Raw genomic sequence first — 20,052 nt, 5'->3', positions numbered from 1 at the left:
CTCCTAAATTAACAACAGGAATATTTGCTAGATAGTAAGATGAGAATAGTAGAAACTTCCAGAAATGCTCAACTACTTCCTAGTCAATTTACATTTACCAGCTTCCAGATGACCTTTTGAAGTCGCTACCCTCTGACTGATTCTGGATCAGAGCAGAGTTCTTTCCTCAGAACTCTCAGGACACCGGTTTTATATCATGTGTTTACAACAAAGGGTTTGTTTAACTTGTTTACATAACACCAGACACAAAAGGTTCTGCTAAACTCTAGCATCCAACCATTATGTCCAGGAGCCCCTTCTGAGATGACTATCAATATGCTTTGGGGAGTGACAGTGACCTTCCAAAAGGTTACAGAGCTCTGGGATTATGTGCTCAAAGTTCCTAGTACAAGCTAGAGTTCTAATAATAAACGCCACTAGCTGGAGTTCTAGGAATATTTTATATCTATATATACTTTTTTTTTCATTAACATTGATTAATTTACAAGACTTACTTATATGCTACTTTGGTGGGGAGAGAGAGAGACTCATCATCATCACCAGATCCAAATTAAATGAATAGTCTGAATTTTCCATAATAGTTACATTTTAAATATTATAGTTTTGTTAAAAAAATTAATATACCTCAATTCTTTTCCTCTTTGTTTTTTTTTTTTTTTTTTGAGTTCAGCTCAGACTGCCCCTGAACTCTGGAGATTCTCCTGCCTCAGCCTTCCAAGGCCTGAGATTATAGTTGTGTGTCACCATACCTGGTGTTATGCCTCAATTTTTGATTTGGCAAATATGGCCAGTGCAGGTGGAGTAAAGCAAGATGGGTTACCAGTGACATGAGCTATCTAACAGAAATCACAAAGTCTAGAGCATAGAGGATAATAAGGGTCTAGAATCAGGAAATTCAGAATGCAAATGATGAGATAAGGAGATCAAAGCATAAAGAAAGGAGAGGGGGAAAAAAACAAAAGGGATAGAGTGTAGGTTTGAATAAGTACCTTACACTGAATCAGGTTGTAATCAAGAAGGTTACCTCTGCTACTATATTGTCTGGGTTCAAATCAGACTTTGCCACATACTAGTTAAATGAACTTGGATGACTTGAGTTTTCTGAGCCTCAGATTCTCTATACGTAAAATAAAAATACTAATAGTGCTTACCTCATAAAGCTATTACAAATGAACTGACATATGGAAAGTACTTAGCTCAGCATTTGGTATTCGGCAAGTAATTTAGCAAGTGTTAGCTGTCATTTACATTTACATAGTGTTTCACAATTTACAAAGTGCTTCCACATATATTACACAACTTTCACAATCCTGTTATTCCCGTTTTAGAAACGAGAAGAAAAAGGTGCAGGTAAATTAAGCAACTAATCCAAAATCTCATAGCCAAGAAATGAGAGGACCAAGTAGGACTAGCTTAAGTAGGACCAAGGTTTTTTTATATCATAGCTGCCACCTGTAAAATTATGCATGTTGGAGGTGGAGTGGATGAAAAAGAGGCTTTGTAAATCTGTAGAAAAAGAGGAGTCATGTTTAAGGTCAGTTAGAAGGCCTTTCTAAAAATTCTGACCCTTTCTTTTACTATTCCTTTTTTTCACATTTAGTCTTAGTCAAAAGACTGAGAAGCCGTACAGTGATTCTTTTTTCCTTATTTATTTACTTATTATTCTAGCTCCGAGAGATGTATAAATTGAATCTTAGTCAACCTATCCCTTTGATCACTGACAGTAAGCAGATACCTACTATTACTGAATTTGTTCAACAACCATTCTTAGAGTTACTAATTGAAGAGGACAAAAACTCTGGCCTTTTCAAGAAATTTAGGTATGTGATAGACTGATGTTAAGCTTTGTCTGGGTAATATGTAGCATCTAATGTTTTATTTTCATTTTTTAAAAATTTTACCCAAGAGTTTTCCTTTTCCACAGTTATGATATGGTAACAGGCAGAGTCTATAGGAATATTAATTTCCTTAACTAGTACATCAAGAGGTTTATTTATAATTTATAAATATTTCCACTTAAATATTTAACATCTGGATTTGAGTTCCTTTTTAAAAGAAAAAAATAGAGCCAGGTATGGTGGTTCACATCTGTAATCCCAACTGCATGGGAGGCTTAGGTAGGAGGATCTTGGTCCCAGTCCCAGGCAAAAAAGTGGGAGATTCTATCCAAAAAAGTAAATAAAGCAAAACAATAGGGCTGTGGATATGACTTAAGAGGTACAGTCCCTGCCTACCAAGTATGTAGGTCCTGAATTCAAACACCAGTACTACCAAAAAGAAAAAAAAAATTTCTTCCTTACTAAGAAACAAATTATTTTAAGAATATTTAGAAGCACAAACCACTCTTTTCTTTTTCTTTTTTTTTTTTTTGGTGAGACTGGGGTTTGAACTCAGGACTTCACACTTGCAAAGCAATTGCTCTACTGCTTGAGTCACATCTCTAGTTCTTGTTTGTTTGTTGTTGTCGTTTGTTTCTTTGTCTTTAAGAAGACCATAGCTTTGGGAAGGAAGGGGAAATGACATATGGTCTGTATACTTCGTGAAGTTATGAAGGCAGTTTTGAAATAGATGACTAGGTAAAGTTGTGGAGATGTAGTTTGGTAACTATTTTAACAAATTCTGCTTTTACATACATCCTCTGTCATTGTGGGCAGAACTAATGTTCCTTAGTACAAGGAGAGGACATTGTAGGACAAGGTGGTGGTGAAGACTAAGACTCAAATAATTTGATTGGCTATAGAGCTCGGAAGGGTTTGGCACTTCCACTTAATGCTCTCTGATTCTGTAGACAACAAGATCAGATGGAGTCCATCTGGAATGCTGATCTCTCTACTTCGAGCTACCCAATAACAGAGAAGACAACCATTCAGTCACTCTGGGCCCAGCTGGGCGGGTACCCAGATATTCCTCGGCTACTCCAGTTAGATATTCAGTCAACCTTCAGAAAATCACTCACATCCATTCAATCACAGTAAGTAAGGACTGGGAGCACTCTGGTAATTGGTTGGGTCTTTGGCTGTATATCTTTTGTTTCCCTAACTTTATTTTTTTCCACAGCACCAGGGAGTTAGCTAAAGTAAATGGTGTGAAGTTAGACTCACAAATTAGTGCAGTTAAATTCAGCATTAGTCAGTGTTTATATTCATAGGCCTGTAGCTGTCACTACTGAATATAAAACGAAGAAACAAATAGGCACAATACAGAAACTAATATAACACTAGCTAGTTCCACATTGAATTATGCCTTTAGGCATTTGTTATTGAAAATATCAAAAGAGCATTGTAAAATGCTTTTATTCATATTATGATTCAATGACATGACCTTAAATGCAATTGTCATATCTAAATACAGTTTGAGGGAACTTAGCCCAAAGTGGTAGAATGTGCCTGTAGTCCCAGCTTACTTGGGAGGCAGAGATGGGAGGATCACTTCAGCCCATGAGTTTGACACCTCCCTGGGCAACATAGTGAAGCCATGTCTCAAAAAACCAAAAATGGAGCCTGGTATAGTGTCTGCCAGCTGTAATCCCAACACATAGGGGGTAAGGCAGGAGGATTCTAAATTGGATGCCAGACTGGGCTACATAGTGAAACCCTGTCTCAAAATAAAAATAAAGCAAACAAAAAACTTGACATAAAGTAGGTGCTTATAGCCCAGAATATACTTAAGAGATATGGAAAGTATAGATAAGGTGATCATATGGTCCATAATTCCAAATTCCATATTTGCAATTCTATTGCAAATCATTCCAGTGAGAGCAAAGAGCTTTGTAGTCTGCATCACCTCTTTCAGCACAGAGAATTATTCAATGTTCTAAACCGAGAATTTAGAATATTGAGCTTATTAACTCGAAAGAGTTCATAAGAGCTGTCTAATATGGTAAAACCTATGTCCTAAAGTAAAAAGAAGTAGTGTTAATTTACAAATGTGTTCAGGTGTCAGACACCATGAAATAAAACATTTAAGATTCTATAACAGCTGGGCGCTGATGGCTCAAGCCTGTAATCCTAACTACCCAGGAGACAGAGATCAAGAGGATTGAAGCTCAAAGCCGGCCCAGGCAAACAGTTTGTGAGACTCTATCTCAAAAAAACCCATCACAAAAAAGGGCTGCTGGAGTGGTTCAAGGTGTAGGCCCTGAGTTCAAACCCCAGTACCATAAAAAAAAAAATTTCGGGGGTGGGGGGGAGAGGGAGGGGGCAGAGTGGGTGGTAAGGGAGGGGTGGGGGCAGGGGGGAGAAAAGACCCAAGCATTGTATGCACATATGAATAATAAAACAATAAAAATTTTTTAAAAATTCTATAAGCTTAGTGGTAGTGTGCCTGCTCCGCATGCCTGAAACCCTGGGTTTCATCTCCGGCACTGCAAAGCAAACAAAATTAATAATAGAATAAGCCAGGCCCAATGGCTCACACCTATATAAATCCTATCTACTTGGGAAGCTGAGATAGAAAGGATCAAGGTTTGAGGCTAGTCTGGGCAAATAGTTCATAAGACACCATCTCCAAAAATAACCAGAACAAAATGGACTGGAGGTGCAGCTCAAGTGGTAGAGCACTTGCTTTACAAGCACAAAGCCCTGACTTCAAACCCCAGTCCTACTAAAAAAATAAAGGAAATAAAAATAATTTTAAAAAATCCTACAATAAGACAAAATAACAGCAAAAATACTACTACATAATATTTGTAATATAAAAACAGATAACCAGGTATGGTGGGACATATCTATAATCCCAGCTCTTGGGATGCTAAGGCAGAAAGATCAAGAATTTGAGGCTCTGTCTCAAAACAAAAACCAACTAACCAACCAAACAATATGGACAGATAGATAGATAGATAGATAAAATGAACATTATGTGGTCAAGAAAGAAGAGGTATCACACCAAATGCAGCCATTAAAAGTAATACGTGTGACTCATAAATTACAGGATGTAATCTGAGAGCAACTTTTTGTTTTCCATTTTCCCTTATTTATTTATTGGTGGTACTGGGGTTTGAACTCAGGGATTCACTTTTGCTAGGCAGATGCTCTACCGCTTGAGCCTCACCTCCAGCCCTTTTTGCTTTGGATACTTCTGAGATAGGGTCTCACTTTTTGGCCTTTTATTATATGCTTCCCATCACAGTTGAGATGACAGGCGAATGTCATTGCGTCCAGTTTTTTTCTGTTGAGATGGGGTCTTGCAAAGTTTTTTACCTGGGCGGGCTTGGAACTACAATCCTCCTGATCTCAGGCTCTTGCATAGCTGGGATGACAGGTGCACACTATCCCATCCATTACATCTTTTAAGTGATTAAGCTAATTCATTTAAGATTACTTTAAGGGATAACACTGCTAATTTAATGATTATAATGCTCAGGACAAGATACATGAATTTTTCTTTGAGAACATTTGCCTTACCTGCATTCATTCCATTGGCTATCCTCTTGAACTAAACTGTCCACTTCTCATGCCAAATCCCTACAGACTTAGTGAGACTCTATTTCCAGGTTACCATATAGACAAACTCAGAATCAAGGAACTTTTATCGCTTTCAGATATTTTTTTGATTTGTTTCATAGAACTTTTTGGAGACAGGTTCTCACTATATATCCCAGCTCTACCTCTTGAATGCTGAGATTACAGATATGCACCACCATGCCCAGCAAATGCATAGTTTTGAGTTTTGACAAATGCTTAATCATGACACTTGTCTATCTATTTTCTGACCATATAGTTTTACCTTTTCCATAATGTTGTATAAATTGAAGCATACCTTTTCTTCACTTAGCATAATTCATATGAGATTTATTCCATTCCATGTTGCTGCATTTATCAGTAATTCATTGTTTTTATTAACTGACTAGTATTGTTCTATTGTGTGGCTGAACCATGTTTGTTTATCCACTTCTTTATCCAATTGAAGGACATTTGAGTTGTTTCTAGTTTTTGGCAATTATAAAATTGATATAAAAATTCATATACAGCCGGGTGCTGGTAGCTTACACTTGTAATCCTAGTTACTCAGGAGGCAAAGACCAGGAGGATCGCAGTTTATAGCCAGCCTGGTCAAATAGTTCGTGAGACCCTATCTCAAAAAACCCTTCACAAAAAAATTGGGCTGGAGGAGTGGCTCAAGGTGAAGGCTCTGAGTTCAAGCCCCAATACTGAAAAAAAAAACAACAACGAATTCACATACAGGTTTTTAGCAACTCAATGATGTCATTAAGGATGGAGTTTTTCTGATCTTTTCCCTCTGAAATTCTTGGTGTATTGTCTTTTTATTCTTGTGCATACCACCATTCAGTTGGCTAAAGATGGCAGTAGCTCTAAGCATCACAAACACATTAAGGCAAGATAAAGGGAGAAATTTTGGTTCTTGTCAACCTTGTTGGAAACAGGAAGAAAAGGAACAGGGGAGTTAGGAGTTTTTTCAATTATATTCATTTACTTTAATACACCTTTCTCTGAGCTTTTTGTTATTCACTTAAGTGAGCAATAAATGGCCTTAGAGTTTTAGTCATCTAGTCAAGTATTCTGCTTCTTACATCCAAAAATGTTACTAATTTACTCAGTTTACACATTTTCTCTTCCCCAACTCTCTCTATTGCCTTTTTTATGGGATTAAACTTTATTTTAATTTTTATTAGCATATGTTATTTGTATAAAGGGGTTTCATTGTGATATTTTTATACATGCATATAATATACTTTGATCAAATTCACCCCAGCTGTTACTTATTCTTATCCCCTACTCTCTCTTCTTAAAACAATTTGTAATGGGCTTCATTATTTTATTTTCATAAGGCACTTAGATCATATTTGCTCCCCACCAATTCATCCTCTCCTGTCGCCCTCCCCCCTTTCCACTGGTTCCTACCTCCAACAGTCCCCATTTTACACTTGTGTCATTCTTTTTTGTTTTCAAGTCTAGATTCTGCATATGAGAAAAAACATAAAGTATTTGTCTTCATGAGTCTAACTTAGTTTGCTTTATATGATGGTCTCCAGTTCCATTCATTTTCCTGCAAATGATGTAATTTCATTCTTTATGGATGAATAATACTCCGTTGTGTATCACATTTTCTTTTCATTTTTTGGCGGTACTTGGGTTTGAACTCAGAGCCTTGCCCTTAGCAGGCACTTTACCACTTGAGTCACTCTGCCAGCGCTTTTTTTTGTGTTGGATATTTTTGTTTTGTTTTGTTTTTGGTGGAACTGGGGTTTGAACTCAGGGCTGTGCAATCTACTGCTAGAGATACTCCTCCAGGCCATTTTTGGGTCTGGCTATTTTTTATTTTTGGTGGTCATGGGGTTTGAACTCCAGGCCTCACATTTGCTATGCAGGCACTTTACCACTTGAACCATTCCACTAGCCTGTGTTGGGTATTTTTGAGATAGGGTCTCTCAAACTATTTACCAGGGATGGCCTCCAACTGCGATCCTTCTGATCTCCGCTTCCTGAGTAGCTAGGATTACAGGCATGAGCCACTGGTGCCCAGTTTATATGTCACATTTTCTTTATCCATCATCAGTCGATGGGCACTAAGGCTGATTCAATAGTTTAGCTATTGGGAATAGTACAGATATAAACACAGATTGTAGGTATCTCTATTGTATGCTAACTTAAATTTCATCAGATATTTGCCCCAAAATGGTGTAGTAGGATTGTATGTTAGTTCTATTTTTAGCTTTTTGAGGAACCTCCATACTGATTTCCATGGTGGCTGCACTAATTTATATTCCTATCACAGGGTATAAGGGTTCCATATTCCCCGGCATCTTCACAAGAATTTGTTGTTGGTTTTCTTGGTGACAGCCATTCTGTCTACAGTGTGATAGAATTTCAATGTGGTTTGGATTTGCATTTCCTTTACAGCTAAGGCTTTCTTCATTTAATACGCATTTGTAATTCTTCCTTTGAGAAGTTTCAAGTCTTATGTTAAGATCTTTGATCCATTTTGAATTGATTTTTGCACAGGATGAGAGAGATCTAGTTTTAGTCTTTGTGTAGATATCCATTTTCCCAACACCATTTGTTGAAGAGTCTGTCTTTTCTCCAAGGATCCTCTGAATTTCATTTGTATTTGTTGTGATATCCCCTTTCTCATCTCTAATTTTGTTAACTTGGATCTTCTCCCTCTGTCATTTGGTTATTTTGGTTAAACGTTTATTAATCTTTTCAAAGAACCAACTCTAGTTTCATTGATTGTATTGTTCTTTTGGTCTCCATTTCTTTAATGTTTGCCCTGGATCTTTATAATTTCTTTCCAACTACTGCTTTTGGGTTGTTCTTGTTCTTGTTTTTCTGATCTTGAGGTACATTGATAGGTTATTTATTTGAGATCTCTGATTCTTTTAGTGTAGCTATAAGCTACATAGCTATAACTTTTCTCTTAGCACTGCCTTGGCTGTGTCCCAAAGGTTCTGGTTAGTTGTTTTTTCCTTTTCATTTGATTCTAGGAATTTTCCCCTTTGTTTCTTGATTATTTTCATTCCTTTCCCTTCCCTTCCCTTCCTTCTTTTCTTTCTTTCGGTAGTACTAGAGTTTGAACTCAGTGTCTCATGGTTGCTAGGCAGGTACTCTACCAGTGGAGCCATGTCCCCAGCCCTTTTTTGCTTTATTTTTCAGGTAGGCTCTTGAATTTTTGCCTGGGGCAACCTCAGACTGTGATCCTCCTACCTATTGCCTCCTGTGTAGCTGGGGTCACAGACATATACCACCCTGCCCACCTTGCTAGTTGAGATGAGGTCTCACTAACTTTTTGCACTTTGCTGGACTCAAACCATGATCCTCTGGATCTCTGCTTCTTGAGTACAGGCATGAACCACCACACCTTGTCTTTTCCTCTTATTTCTTTGATTATCCACTGATCATTCAAAAGTGAATTGTTCAGTCTCCATGTGTGAGTATTTTTTGTAGTTTCTCTTATTACTGGTTTCCATTGTGCTCTGATTTTTTTAAATGCATTTTTTTGGGATGGGACTTTGGTTTGAACTCAGGGCTTCATGCTTACAAAGCAGGTGTTCTACCACTTGAGCCACACCTCCAGCCTTAATTTTGCTTTGTCAAATATGAGTATAGCTACTCTTGTTTGCACTTGAGTTCCATTTGCTTGGAAAATCTTTTTCCATCCTTTCACTTTAAGTTTGTATTTGTCTTTGCCAGTGATTTCTTGTAAGCAACAAATCTGCCATTCTATTTTTTTTAATGATCTTCTCCAGAAACAGTCTATGTCTTTTGATTACAGAATTGAGACCACTGACATTCAGAGTTACTATTTAAAGATATGTAGAAATCCCTGCCATTTTGTTATTTTTGTAGCATTTGATTCTTCCCTATTCTCATTTGATAATCTACTCATCTAGTAAGATTTCTTCTTTCCTGTATTTTCATGGTTCCTCTTCTGTGTGTAGAATGTCTTCAAGTATCTTCTGCAATGCTGACATGGTGGCCATGAATTCCTTTAGTTTTTGTTTACCATGGAAGGTTTTTATTTCTTCTTCAATTATGAAGGATAGCTTTGCTGGATATGGTAATCTAGATTGGCAGTTATTTTCTTTCAGTGCCTGAAACACATCATTTCATGCCCTTCTTGCTTTTAGAGAGTCTGTCAAGAAATCTGCTGTTATTCTGATGGTTTTGCCTTTATAGGTGACATGGTGCTTCTGTCTTGTAGTTTTCAGTATTTTTTCTTATTTTGTATATGAATGTTTTAACTATAATATGCTTTGGGGAAATTCTTCTCTGGTCTTGTCTGTTTTGAAGTTCTAAAATGCTCCTGTACCTGGATGACCATCTCTTTTTCAAGATTTAAGAAGTCTTCTGCTCTTACTCTATTAAGCATATTTTCTACACCATTAACTTGCACCTCTTCTTCTATGTCCATGATTCATGTTTGGTTTTTAATGGTGCCCAGAGGACTTGCATGCTGTTTGTACTTCATTTTTTTCTTTATTTTAATTTAAATATTCTAATACATCTATCGTGTCTTCAAGCCCTTGATATTCTGTCATCAGTTTGATCCAGTTTACTGGAGAGGCTTTCAACTGAGTTTTTTATTCAACTTGTCTTGAGCTTTTCCATTCAATAATTTCAATTTGATTTTTTTCAGAATTTCTATATCTTTATTGAATTCCTCTTTGGGGCTTGTGGAATGGCTCAAGTGATAGAGTGCTTACCTAGCAAGTGTGAGGCCCTGAGTTCAAGCCCCAGTGGCACTGAAAAAAAAAGGATCCATCATCCTCTGTTATGTCCTCTGCTGTCTTCTTTCATTCAGCTCTTTGAAATTTCTTGGGTGGTTTCATTCAGGTGTTTATTTATGCCCTCTTTAATTTCCCTGATGATTCTTATAATGAAAGCTGTTGAAAAATGGGGGTTGGGAGGTAAAAGGGTAAGAGAGAGTAATGGAAGGGGTTGAATGGACCAAAGAAAAGTACACCCACAGTGGGCATACATTGAGACACATTTTTGAAAATCAACTTAAATATTAATAATGAAAACCAGGATGGTAAAACAGGTACAGTGTATGTGTGTGTGTAGGACTATTGGGAGGGGGAAGGATGAAGGAGGGAGTTTAAGGTGACAGTATATGGCAGATAGACTTCATATACCTATATGAAACAAAACTAAGAAACCTCTTGAGATTGCTTTAAGTGCAATGGGGAGAGGGGTTGAGAGGGAGAGATGATGGGGGCAATGTAAATAATGTACAATATAAGTCTAATTGGAATTGTCGCTACAAATCCCCCTGTATAATGAATATATCCTAATAAAAAATTTATTAAAAAAGTAAATCCCAATGCAGAAATACAAGATAGATGAAAAAAGGCAACATGACTTCTCCAAAACTTAACTCCACAATAACAAATGCTACTGATAATGAAGTGGATGAAATATCCTTATATCCTCTACTTTCACATATTATTTTATGTGATTTTACTGATGCGCTATCATTCTTTTCCTTTCCCTATTTCCCTGAGTTCCACAGAGTAGATCCACTGTTACAAACATGTTCTACATCTACCAATCCATGAGCATGGAAGGTCTTTCTATCTTCTAATGTCTTCTTCAATTTCTCTTTTTTTCTCTTCTTTCTTTTATAGTTTTCATTAAAAAGATCTTTAGTTTCTTTCATTAAATTTATTCCAAGTACTTTCTTGTTTTTGAGGCTGTTGTAAATGGGATCGTTTCCCTGTTTCTTTCTCAGCCTGTTTGTTGTTGGTATATAGAAAAGCTACAGATTGCTGTATGTTAATTTTGTATCCTGCTTCTTTGCCAAAAATCCATGCTCTGTGGGGAGGGACGATTCCTTGCACCAGCAGAATAGCAAAGTGTAAGCAGCAGGAGGCCTGGATCCTCCCCATAGAGGTGGGAAGCCTCGGGTTCACTTGCAGTGGGCTTCTGACACTGAGTGGCAAGTTGAGGGTGCCCATGGGGCAGCAAAACTGGCAGGCTTGAATTGTCTGGTGTCTACAATGCAGTGGAGGTCCTGGGGTCTACTTGTGTTGGGGAATGGGCTTCCAGGAGCCATGGCAGCTGCTGCAGGCATAGGGGAACCAAGCCTTCGGGCAGTGAGAACCCTAGGGCCTACTTGCTGGCATGGGCTACCAGGAGCCACAGCAGCTGCTGCAGTCACAAGAGAACAAAGCCTGTGGGCAGCAGGAGCCCTGGGACCTGCTTGCTGGCACAGGCTACCAGGAGGCTGGCAGCTGTACAGGCATGGGGGACCCAAGCCTGGAGGCAGCAGGAGTTCTGGGGCCTGCTTGCCAGGTGCCACAGGAGCTGCTATAGTCACAGGAGAACAAAGCCTGAGGGTAGCAGGAGCCCTGGGGCCTGCTTGCCAGTGCAGGCTTCTGGGAGTGTGATAGAGCAGCTGCTGTCAGGACAGGAAACCAAGCCTGCTGGCTTGCACCTTCTGTTACCAGTAGAGCAGGAGGCCTGGGTCCTGTTTCTACATGGGCATCAGTTTCCCTGGCATTTCACAGTGAAATTCACAGGTCGTGTAGTTGGGGGAAGTGTGGAGCCCTGAGTTCCTGAGTGTGCCAGGAAGCAGGACTTACCACCAAGTGAGTGCCAAGTAATGGAACCTGGAGCTGTGCAGAGACTGCAGGGGCAGGGGATCGGGAGTCCTGAGCTGCAAATCATTCTTCCCGTGGTTAGTTGCATCTCTATTCGTGGATTCAGAGAGGGTTTTGTTTCTTGCTGGTTATGGGACCCCATGGGTGCCTTTTGGGGTCCCCCAATCTTCCTTCTACATGATAGTTAGTCATGCTGGGACTTAGGGATGTCAACAATCTGCCATCTTGCTCCTCCTCTGCATTGGGATTTATGTATCTGAGGCAATTGTTGGCTAGAAGTTGTACTCACCTGTGGTTTTTCAGTTCAATTATTTTTAATGTTCAGGCAGGCAGTGTAGTGGCAGGGTTGAGGTGCTATTTTACACCATTGAATTTGGGGCATGGCTTAGTAGCCAAACATTTTCCCATATGCTCAAGGTACCAACCCCAACTCTGCTCAGATCAAGGAAAACAAGTTGCAGTCCCTTGTAAAAGGATCAGTTGTCCACTTCTGGGCTTATTTCACTATAGAAGCTTACCTTCTTTGTGTACTGGGACCTGCTTCTGGCCAATGAACTTTGCAACCTGTGTGCTGGGCAGGTTCCCACTTGCTACACATGCCCCCCAATTTGTTTCCCAAAGGGCAGCAAGCATCCAAGCCAAGGGGTGTTCCCTGAATACATCAGATAGTGGATGGACCAAATAGAACACTGAGTTCTGCTCTAGCAGGAAAAGAACTGAGGGACTGAGGCATTCTTCCTGGTGGTCTCAGTGGTTTCAAATTCATCTAGCAGTTTACCACCATATGAGGGAAAGGGGATTGTGGAAATCATGTGTTTTGGAGGGTCTGTTCTTGGAGGTCCTCAGTGCTACCTGGCAGCAAACACACATTGGGGTGTAGTTCTCAGAGGCAGGTCTCAGTGCGTTCAGACCCTGCCCAGAAGTTTACCCCCCTTGTGGGTGGAGGGGAAAGGGAGACCATGGAAATCATGTGATTCAGCAGGTCTGGGCTTTGAGCTCTCAGACCAGCCTGGCAACCAACATACATAGACAGGAGGTAAGACCTGGAGGCTGAGTATAACTTCAGTCATGAGCTTGGTACTCTGTTCCCTCTGTGACCCTCAGCTCACAGGAAGGGCAAGGCCTCTGGCTACCACACCCTTCACTGCTTCAGCACCCCACTGCTTGAACTCTGTTCATGTCAGATCCTCTCCCTCTCCATGATCACCTCTTATGTCTGTCTCAGACACTGTGGCAGGGTGTTCCAAGACTTCCTGAACTGTAATTGTTCCTTTTTTACAAGCCCTTCAGTATAGTTCAGTCTTAAACAATAGGCCTTCTTTCAAGATAGTACTTTGTTATAGCTATCCAAGATAAAGGGAGCAACAGAATGTCTTTCATTTCCAAAGCTAGCATTCCATGGTAGAGCAGTCACTGTTTCACCAAATCTCTGCATTGGGTTTAAGACTTGCAGGAAGTATGAGCTTATACTGAAGCCAGTCTTTGCCAGGACTATCTGGCTTACCTTGTGATTGTGTCTTTGGCTTCTCCTCTCAGGGGATCCAGGAGATCTAGGGAGGGGCTTGGGACTGTTTTCTGTTTTTATTTGTTGCCTTTTTATATCTCTGTGCTTTTCAGTTATTCTTTGAAAAGCTTTTCCTCTCTTCAGAATATAATCTCTTCTTTGTTACCTGACTTGTCTCACTAAAGGAGTGAAAATACAGGATTCTTCTGATCTGTCACCTTGCCCTTCCCTCTGTCTGTATTACCTTTAAGTCCCATTCATCCATATTCCTGTAATATCCTAAGCTCATTACTCTATCATTGCATTTACTTTGTGTATTATAATTATCTGTTTATACACCTGCTTCTATGTTTTTTTGGAGGTCTGGCACTATGCCTGGTCCATAAGAGTTTTTTAAAAAGTTCAGTGTTCAATGAATGAATAAGCCTATTATTCTGTCCTGAAAAAGATAATAAAACAGGGGGTGAAAAAAATACAGAAGAATTATAAAGGATAAAAACTATCATGGCTGGGGTTATGTCTCAAATGGTAAAGCGCCTATCTAGCAAGCACAAGGCCCTGAGTCCAAACCTTAGTATGAAGGGGGAAAAACTATCATAAAAACTCTCCTGAGACAGAAGAAGCTTTGAAATTTGTAGGGTGTCTGTTGAAATGTATATGAAGTAAAGAAAGTACCACTACCTGATAAGTAACGAGAGTAACGCTTCATGTTTGGGGAGTGCTTTTCACAAATAGTGATTCTACTTACAAGTGTAAAACTTACAACTATCGTGGTGAAGTAGCTAGAGCAAGCATTTTGGAGGATAGGAAGTAGAAATAAAGGGCTGGGAATTACATCAATGGTATAGCACTTGCCAAACAAATTCTCTATGCCACACGATAAGCATGAGATGTACTTTAATCCAAGTGCTTTAAATAATTAATCTGATATGAAAACTCTTACCAAAGAGCAGGCAGTGGTCAGGGTTATTCAGAATGATTGTACTTGCCATTTCTCTGTCATTCAACTTGTGTCTCTATGACTCCATCACTCTCTGTGTGTCCCACACAAACACATATGAACAGGCTGCCTTTTTGCCTTTCATCATGCAAATCTTTGTTTAAATGATAAGGCTGGCACATAGTGTGTTACATCATAATCCTTTAATTCCTTAAGGGATGGTTCTATGTGAAGGTTTGCATAAGTAAATGAAAAATTAAATTTCCAGATGTTTGCATGACTTTTTAAAAACATTTTCCTTAAAAAAAACCATTTTCCTTTTCAAGAAAGCTTCTTAGAATACAAATCATAAATCAGTAAGTTGGTTAGGAAGTACAGAGTCAAGGCAGGAGCAGCTAGCTGTGTGATGCCAATGGCATAAGATCATGGTTTGCATTTGTTTCTAATGTATGGATGATTTCATCAAGCAACCCAGACAGTTGTGTCTGCACACTACTAGAAGTTCCACTCTGACCCCAGGTTTCTTGTTCTCCTGTTGACCATCTATCTGTCAATTTTAATGTCTTTTTCTTAAATAATTAAAAAAACTATAGGATGCATCAAGAATGTTAAATAATTCCACCCATCATTAACTAATTAATTCCTATAGCAAATATTTATTGCTGACCTATTAGTGTCAAGCCCTGAGCAGGGGCAAGGGACATTACGGGGGATAAGACACAGTCTCTGTTCTTTTGCAGTTTTTATTCTAATGAGAGGTCCAGAGAAGTAAGTTGGCAATGCCAATGTAGTGCAAAGAAGTGGTATGTTATGATGAAAGTACTGAATGTTTAGGACATACATAGAGAAATACCTAAACCAGACTTAAAATAAGTTGCCAGAGATGTTGTCCTGAAGATATTGACAGGTGGTGATTTAGAGTAACAAGAGAAAGGTGAGGGAGACTGAGTGCTCTGGACAGAGAGGTTAGTACAGGCAAAGATTTGGAAGTCTTTTGAGGAAAATTAGTCCATTTAGCCAGACTGGCATGTACAAACTGGGAGTAACAAGATTATAGAAGGAAGCAGTCAGAGAAACCGTGAAAGTATTTATACTCCAAGTTAAATTCTCTGGCCTTTGTTTAAAGGGCTACTGAAAAATTTTAAGGATGGGGTGAATTCAAGTATGATATATTTGATATATTGTAAGAACTTTTATAAAGGCCATAATATATCCCCACCCAGCACAATAATAAAGAAAACTTTTAAATATAAATTATAATTATTTTAGATAACAATAAGCATAGTTATATTTGTATTAATAAGCTTAAGGAATAAAACATAATGTCTAAAAAAAGAAAGGAAAACCACAAAAAGTAGAATTTTAGAATACATACATAATACAAACACCCATAGGACTAAATTTCTTTGTGTACCTCTGATGGCACTTTTTTCCTTACTACACATTTGTATTTGTACTTTAACTATATAGGGAATTCTAAACAACATAAATAAATGGTTGAGGGGTGAGTAAATTTGCCAGGTAAAATATAAGATACCAATTAAATTTCTTGTCTTTATTAATAATTTTCTATCTTCAATTTCATTGATTTCTGGTCTAATTTTTTTATTTCTTCTGCTCACGTTGGATTTAATTTGCTCTTTTCTCTAGTTTACTAAGGTGGAAACTCAGGGGATTGATTTATTTTATTTAATTTATTTAGAGACAAGTTCTTGCTATATTATCCAGGCTGGCCTCAAACTCATGATCTTCCTACCTCAGCCTCCTGAGTGCTGGGATTATAGGCATGTGCCAACACAGCCATTTTAGGTGATTGATTTTTACCCTTCTTCTTTTATATTTTATGCATTCAATACTATAAATTTGTTACTAAGCTCTGCTTTTGCTATATCCCACAAATTTTGATAAGTTGTCTTTTCATTTAGTTTAAAATATTTCAAAATTTCTCCTGAAATTTATTTAATCAATATATTATTTGGGGATTTTCTAACTATCTTTGTGTTATTAATTTCTAGCTTAATTCCATTGTACCGTGAGAGTAGACATTCTATGATTTTTATTCCCTTTAAAATTTATTAAGTGTGTCTTATGTCCAAGAATATGGCCTATGTTGGTGAGTGTTCCATGTAAGCTTGAATTAATGTATAGATGTCAATTATATACAGCTGATTGATTGTGCTGTTGAATTCAACTATCTCCTTACTGATTTTCTGTCTGCTGGATCTGTTTATTTCTCATAGAGAAATGTTTAAGTTTCCAACTATAATAGTAGATTCATCTATTTCTCCTTGCAGTTCTATCAGTTTTTGCCTCACATATTTTGATGCTGTGTTGTTAGGTGGAAACCATTATGGATTGTCATGTCTTCTGGAGAATTAGCCCCTTGTCATTATATAACGCTCTTCTTTATACCAAATAAGTTCCCTTGCTTTGAAGTTTGCTCTAACTTATAGCTACTCCTGCTTTCTTTTGATTAGTATTGTAGTATTGTCATGCTATGTCTTTACTCATCTTTTAATCTATATGCATCTTTTTTATTTTTATTGTTTTTACATTTACTTACATGTGAATATATTGTTTGTACCACCTCCTCCCTCCCTCCATCCCCACCCCCCACCCCGCTTCCAGGCAGAACCTGTTCCACCCTCTTCTCCAATTTTGTTGAAGAGAAAACATAAGAGATAACAAGAAAGACCTATCATTTTCACTAGTTTGGGATAAAGACAGCTATACAGAGAGATTCCTAGCGTTGCTTCCATGCACTTTATATTAATAGTGGGTTTCTTCTAGACAATGTATACCTGGATCTTGTTTTTTTAATCTACTCTGACAATTTTATCTTTAACTTAGATTATTGGTGTTCAAAGTCATTAATGATATAGTTGGATTAGTGTCCACCATATTTGTTATTATTTTCTATTTTTGTTGCCCTGTTTGCTCCTATTTTTGTCTTCCTTTTTTTTTTTCTTTGAGACAGGGTCTTGCTATGTAGTATAGTCCAGGCTGACCTCAAATTCATGGTCCCCCACCTCAGCCTCCTGAGTGCTTGGATTATAGATATGTACCAACACACCTGGCTTCCATTCTTTCCTTTTTCCTTTTTTTTTTTTTTTTTTGCCTTTTGTCATCTTAACTGAGTATTATTATTTTTTTTTTCATTTTTCTTTTATTATTCATATGTGCATACAAGGCTTGGTTCATTTCTCCCCCCTGCCCCCACCCCCTCCCTTACCACCCACTCCACCCCCTCCCGCTCCCCCCCTCAATACCCAGCAGAAACTGTTTTGCCCTTATCTCTAATTTTGTTGTAGAGAGAGTATAAGCAATAATAGGAAGGAACAAGGGGTTTTGCTGGTTTTAACTGAGTATTATAATGATTTCCATTTTCTCTCCTTTCATAGTATATCAAACTTCCTTTTTTACTTTTTTATTGAGTGCTCTAAAGTTTGCAATATACATTTATAACTAACCCAAGCTCACTTTCAAATGCAATACCCTGATAACAAAATAATCCTAATTCTTCCTTCCTGCCCCTTTTATCACTGCTGTCATTCATTTCAAATACATCTAAGCATATATATACTTATATGCATATATATGTTTATACACACACATACATAAGAACAAATAACCTAATATATTGTTGGTGAAATTATTTTGAGCAAACTATTAGCTGTTATGTGTAGATTAATTAAGAATGAGAAAAATAAAAGTTTTAATTTTACCTATTCCTTCTCCAGCTGTCTTGCTTTCTTTATGCAAATCTGAGTTTCTGGCCTATAAAATTTTTCTTCTCTTTAAGTAATTTTGTTTGACCTTTTTTGTACAGTAGACCTAATGGCAACAAATTCTCTCAAGTTTTGTCTGAAAAAGTCTTTACTTTTTTTCTTTTAACGTTTTCTTTTTTCCTCTTCCTCCTCCTCCTCTTCCCTCTTCTCTCTCCTCCTCCTCCTTTTCCTTTTGGTGGTGACAGTATGAACTCAGAGCCTTGCAATTGAAAGGCAGACTCTACTACTTGAGCCACAAACCAATCCCTTTTTGCTATAGTTATTTTTTGGATGGGGTCTCATGTTTTTGCCTACGATCTTCCTTCTTATGCCTCCTGCATATCTGGAATGACAGACACATGCCACCATACCCAGCTTATTAGTTGAGATGGGGCCTTTCTAACATTTTGCCTAGGCTGGCCTCAAATATCAATCCTCCCAATTTCTGACTCTGCTTCTCAAGTGCTGGCATTATAGGCATGTGCCACCATGTCTGGCTTCTGCCAATTTTTAATAGAGTTGTTTTCTTGCTGTTGAGCAGTGTGAGTTCCATATATATTTTGGATATTAGCCCCTGATCCAAGGTATGATTTGCAAATATTGTCTTCCAATCTTTGGGGTTTTTTTTCCACTCTGTTCAGTATTTTCTTTGCTGCATAGAAGCTTTTTAGTTTGATGCAATCCTATTTGTATATTTTTGTGCTTTTAGGATCATATTCAAGAATCACTATCCAAGTTGGGCATACACCTGTAATCATAGCACTCAAAAGGCTGAGACAGGAGGATTATGAACTTGAGGCTGGCCTGGGCAACATAGCAAGATCCTGTCTTTAAAAAATAAAGTCACTGCCCAGACTGATATTATAGAACTTTCCCCATTTTCTTCTGGTATTTCTATAGTTTTGGGTATCATGTCTTAAGTATTTGATCCATTTTGAGTTGATTTTGTATAAGTGGTGAGATAAGGACCTGATGTCACACTTCTGGATGTGGACAGTTTCCCCAATACTATTTATTGAATAGACTGTTTTTCCCCTATTATGTCTTTCTTAGTTAAAAATCAATTGACCATAGATGTGTGGGTTTATTTCTAGCTCTCCATCCAATTATCCTCCATTGATAAATGTGTCTGTTTTTACGCCAGTGCCATGCTTTTTTAATTACTATAGGTTTACGTTATATTTTGTAATCAGTAAGTATAATTCAGCTTTGTTCTTTTTTGCTCAAGATTGCTTTGAACATTTGAAGTCTTCATATGTGGTTCCATATGAATTTTAGAATTTCTTTTTCCTATCTCTGTGAAGAATGACCTTGAATTTTTTTTCTTTTTGATGCTGGTGATTGAACCCAGGGCCTCATGTATGCTAAGCACATGCACTCTGCCATTGAGCTACACCTCCACCCCCAACCGACCTTTAAAAGTGAATCTATAGATTTTGGTTTAGTACAGATATTTTAACATTAATTCTTCTAATCCACGGACATGGAATATCTTTACATTTGTTTTTCAGTTTCTTTCATCAGTGTTTTCTAGTTTATAGTTTATGGCTGTTTCATCCTATTTTATTAAATTTATTCTTCAATATTTTTTGATGCTATTATAAATGGAATTGTTTTCTGTATTTCTTTTTCACATAGTTTATTATGTACAGAAATTTACTAATATTATTTTTCATTACTAATATTTTTGTGTTGGTTTTGTGTGTTGCAACTTTATAACTTTACTGCCTTTGTTTACCAAAAATTCTAACAGTCTTTTGGTGGGGGTACTTTTCTATAT

At 37.8% G+C, this 20,052-nt stretch overlaps 1 protein-coding gene across 3 annotated transcripts in view; it reads left to right on the top strand.

Moving 5' to 3' along the window:
* The window catches only part of Fam186a (family with sequence similarity 186 member A), a 77,033-nt gene that overhangs the window by 45,417 nt on the left and 11,564 nt on the right, over positions 1 to 20,052 (top strand). For 2 of the 3 annotated variants that reach the window (XM_074083354.1, XM_074083352.1), the window contains 2 exons: positions 1,669 to 1,820; positions 2,789 to 2,971. In XM_074083354.1, the coding sequence (XP_073939455.1) occupies positions 1,669 to 1,820; positions 2,789 to 2,971 (335 nt within the window). Of the gene's footprint in view, positions 1 to 1,668; positions 1,821 to 2,788; positions 2,972 to 20,052 lie in introns of those variants that run through there. The other variant, XM_074083353.1, reaches the window with a different exon arrangement.

Source organism: Castor canadensis, chromosome 8 (genome assembly GCF_047511655.1).
Source record: "Castor canadensis chromosome 8, mCasCan1.hap1v2, whole genome shotgun sequence".
Taxonomy (NCBI): domain Eukaryota; kingdom Metazoa; phylum Chordata; class Mammalia; order Rodentia; family Castoridae; genus Castor; species Castor canadensis.
The sequence above is the reverse complement of the archived record's forward strand: the minus strand, read 5'-3'. Positions and strand labels throughout refer to the sequence as shown.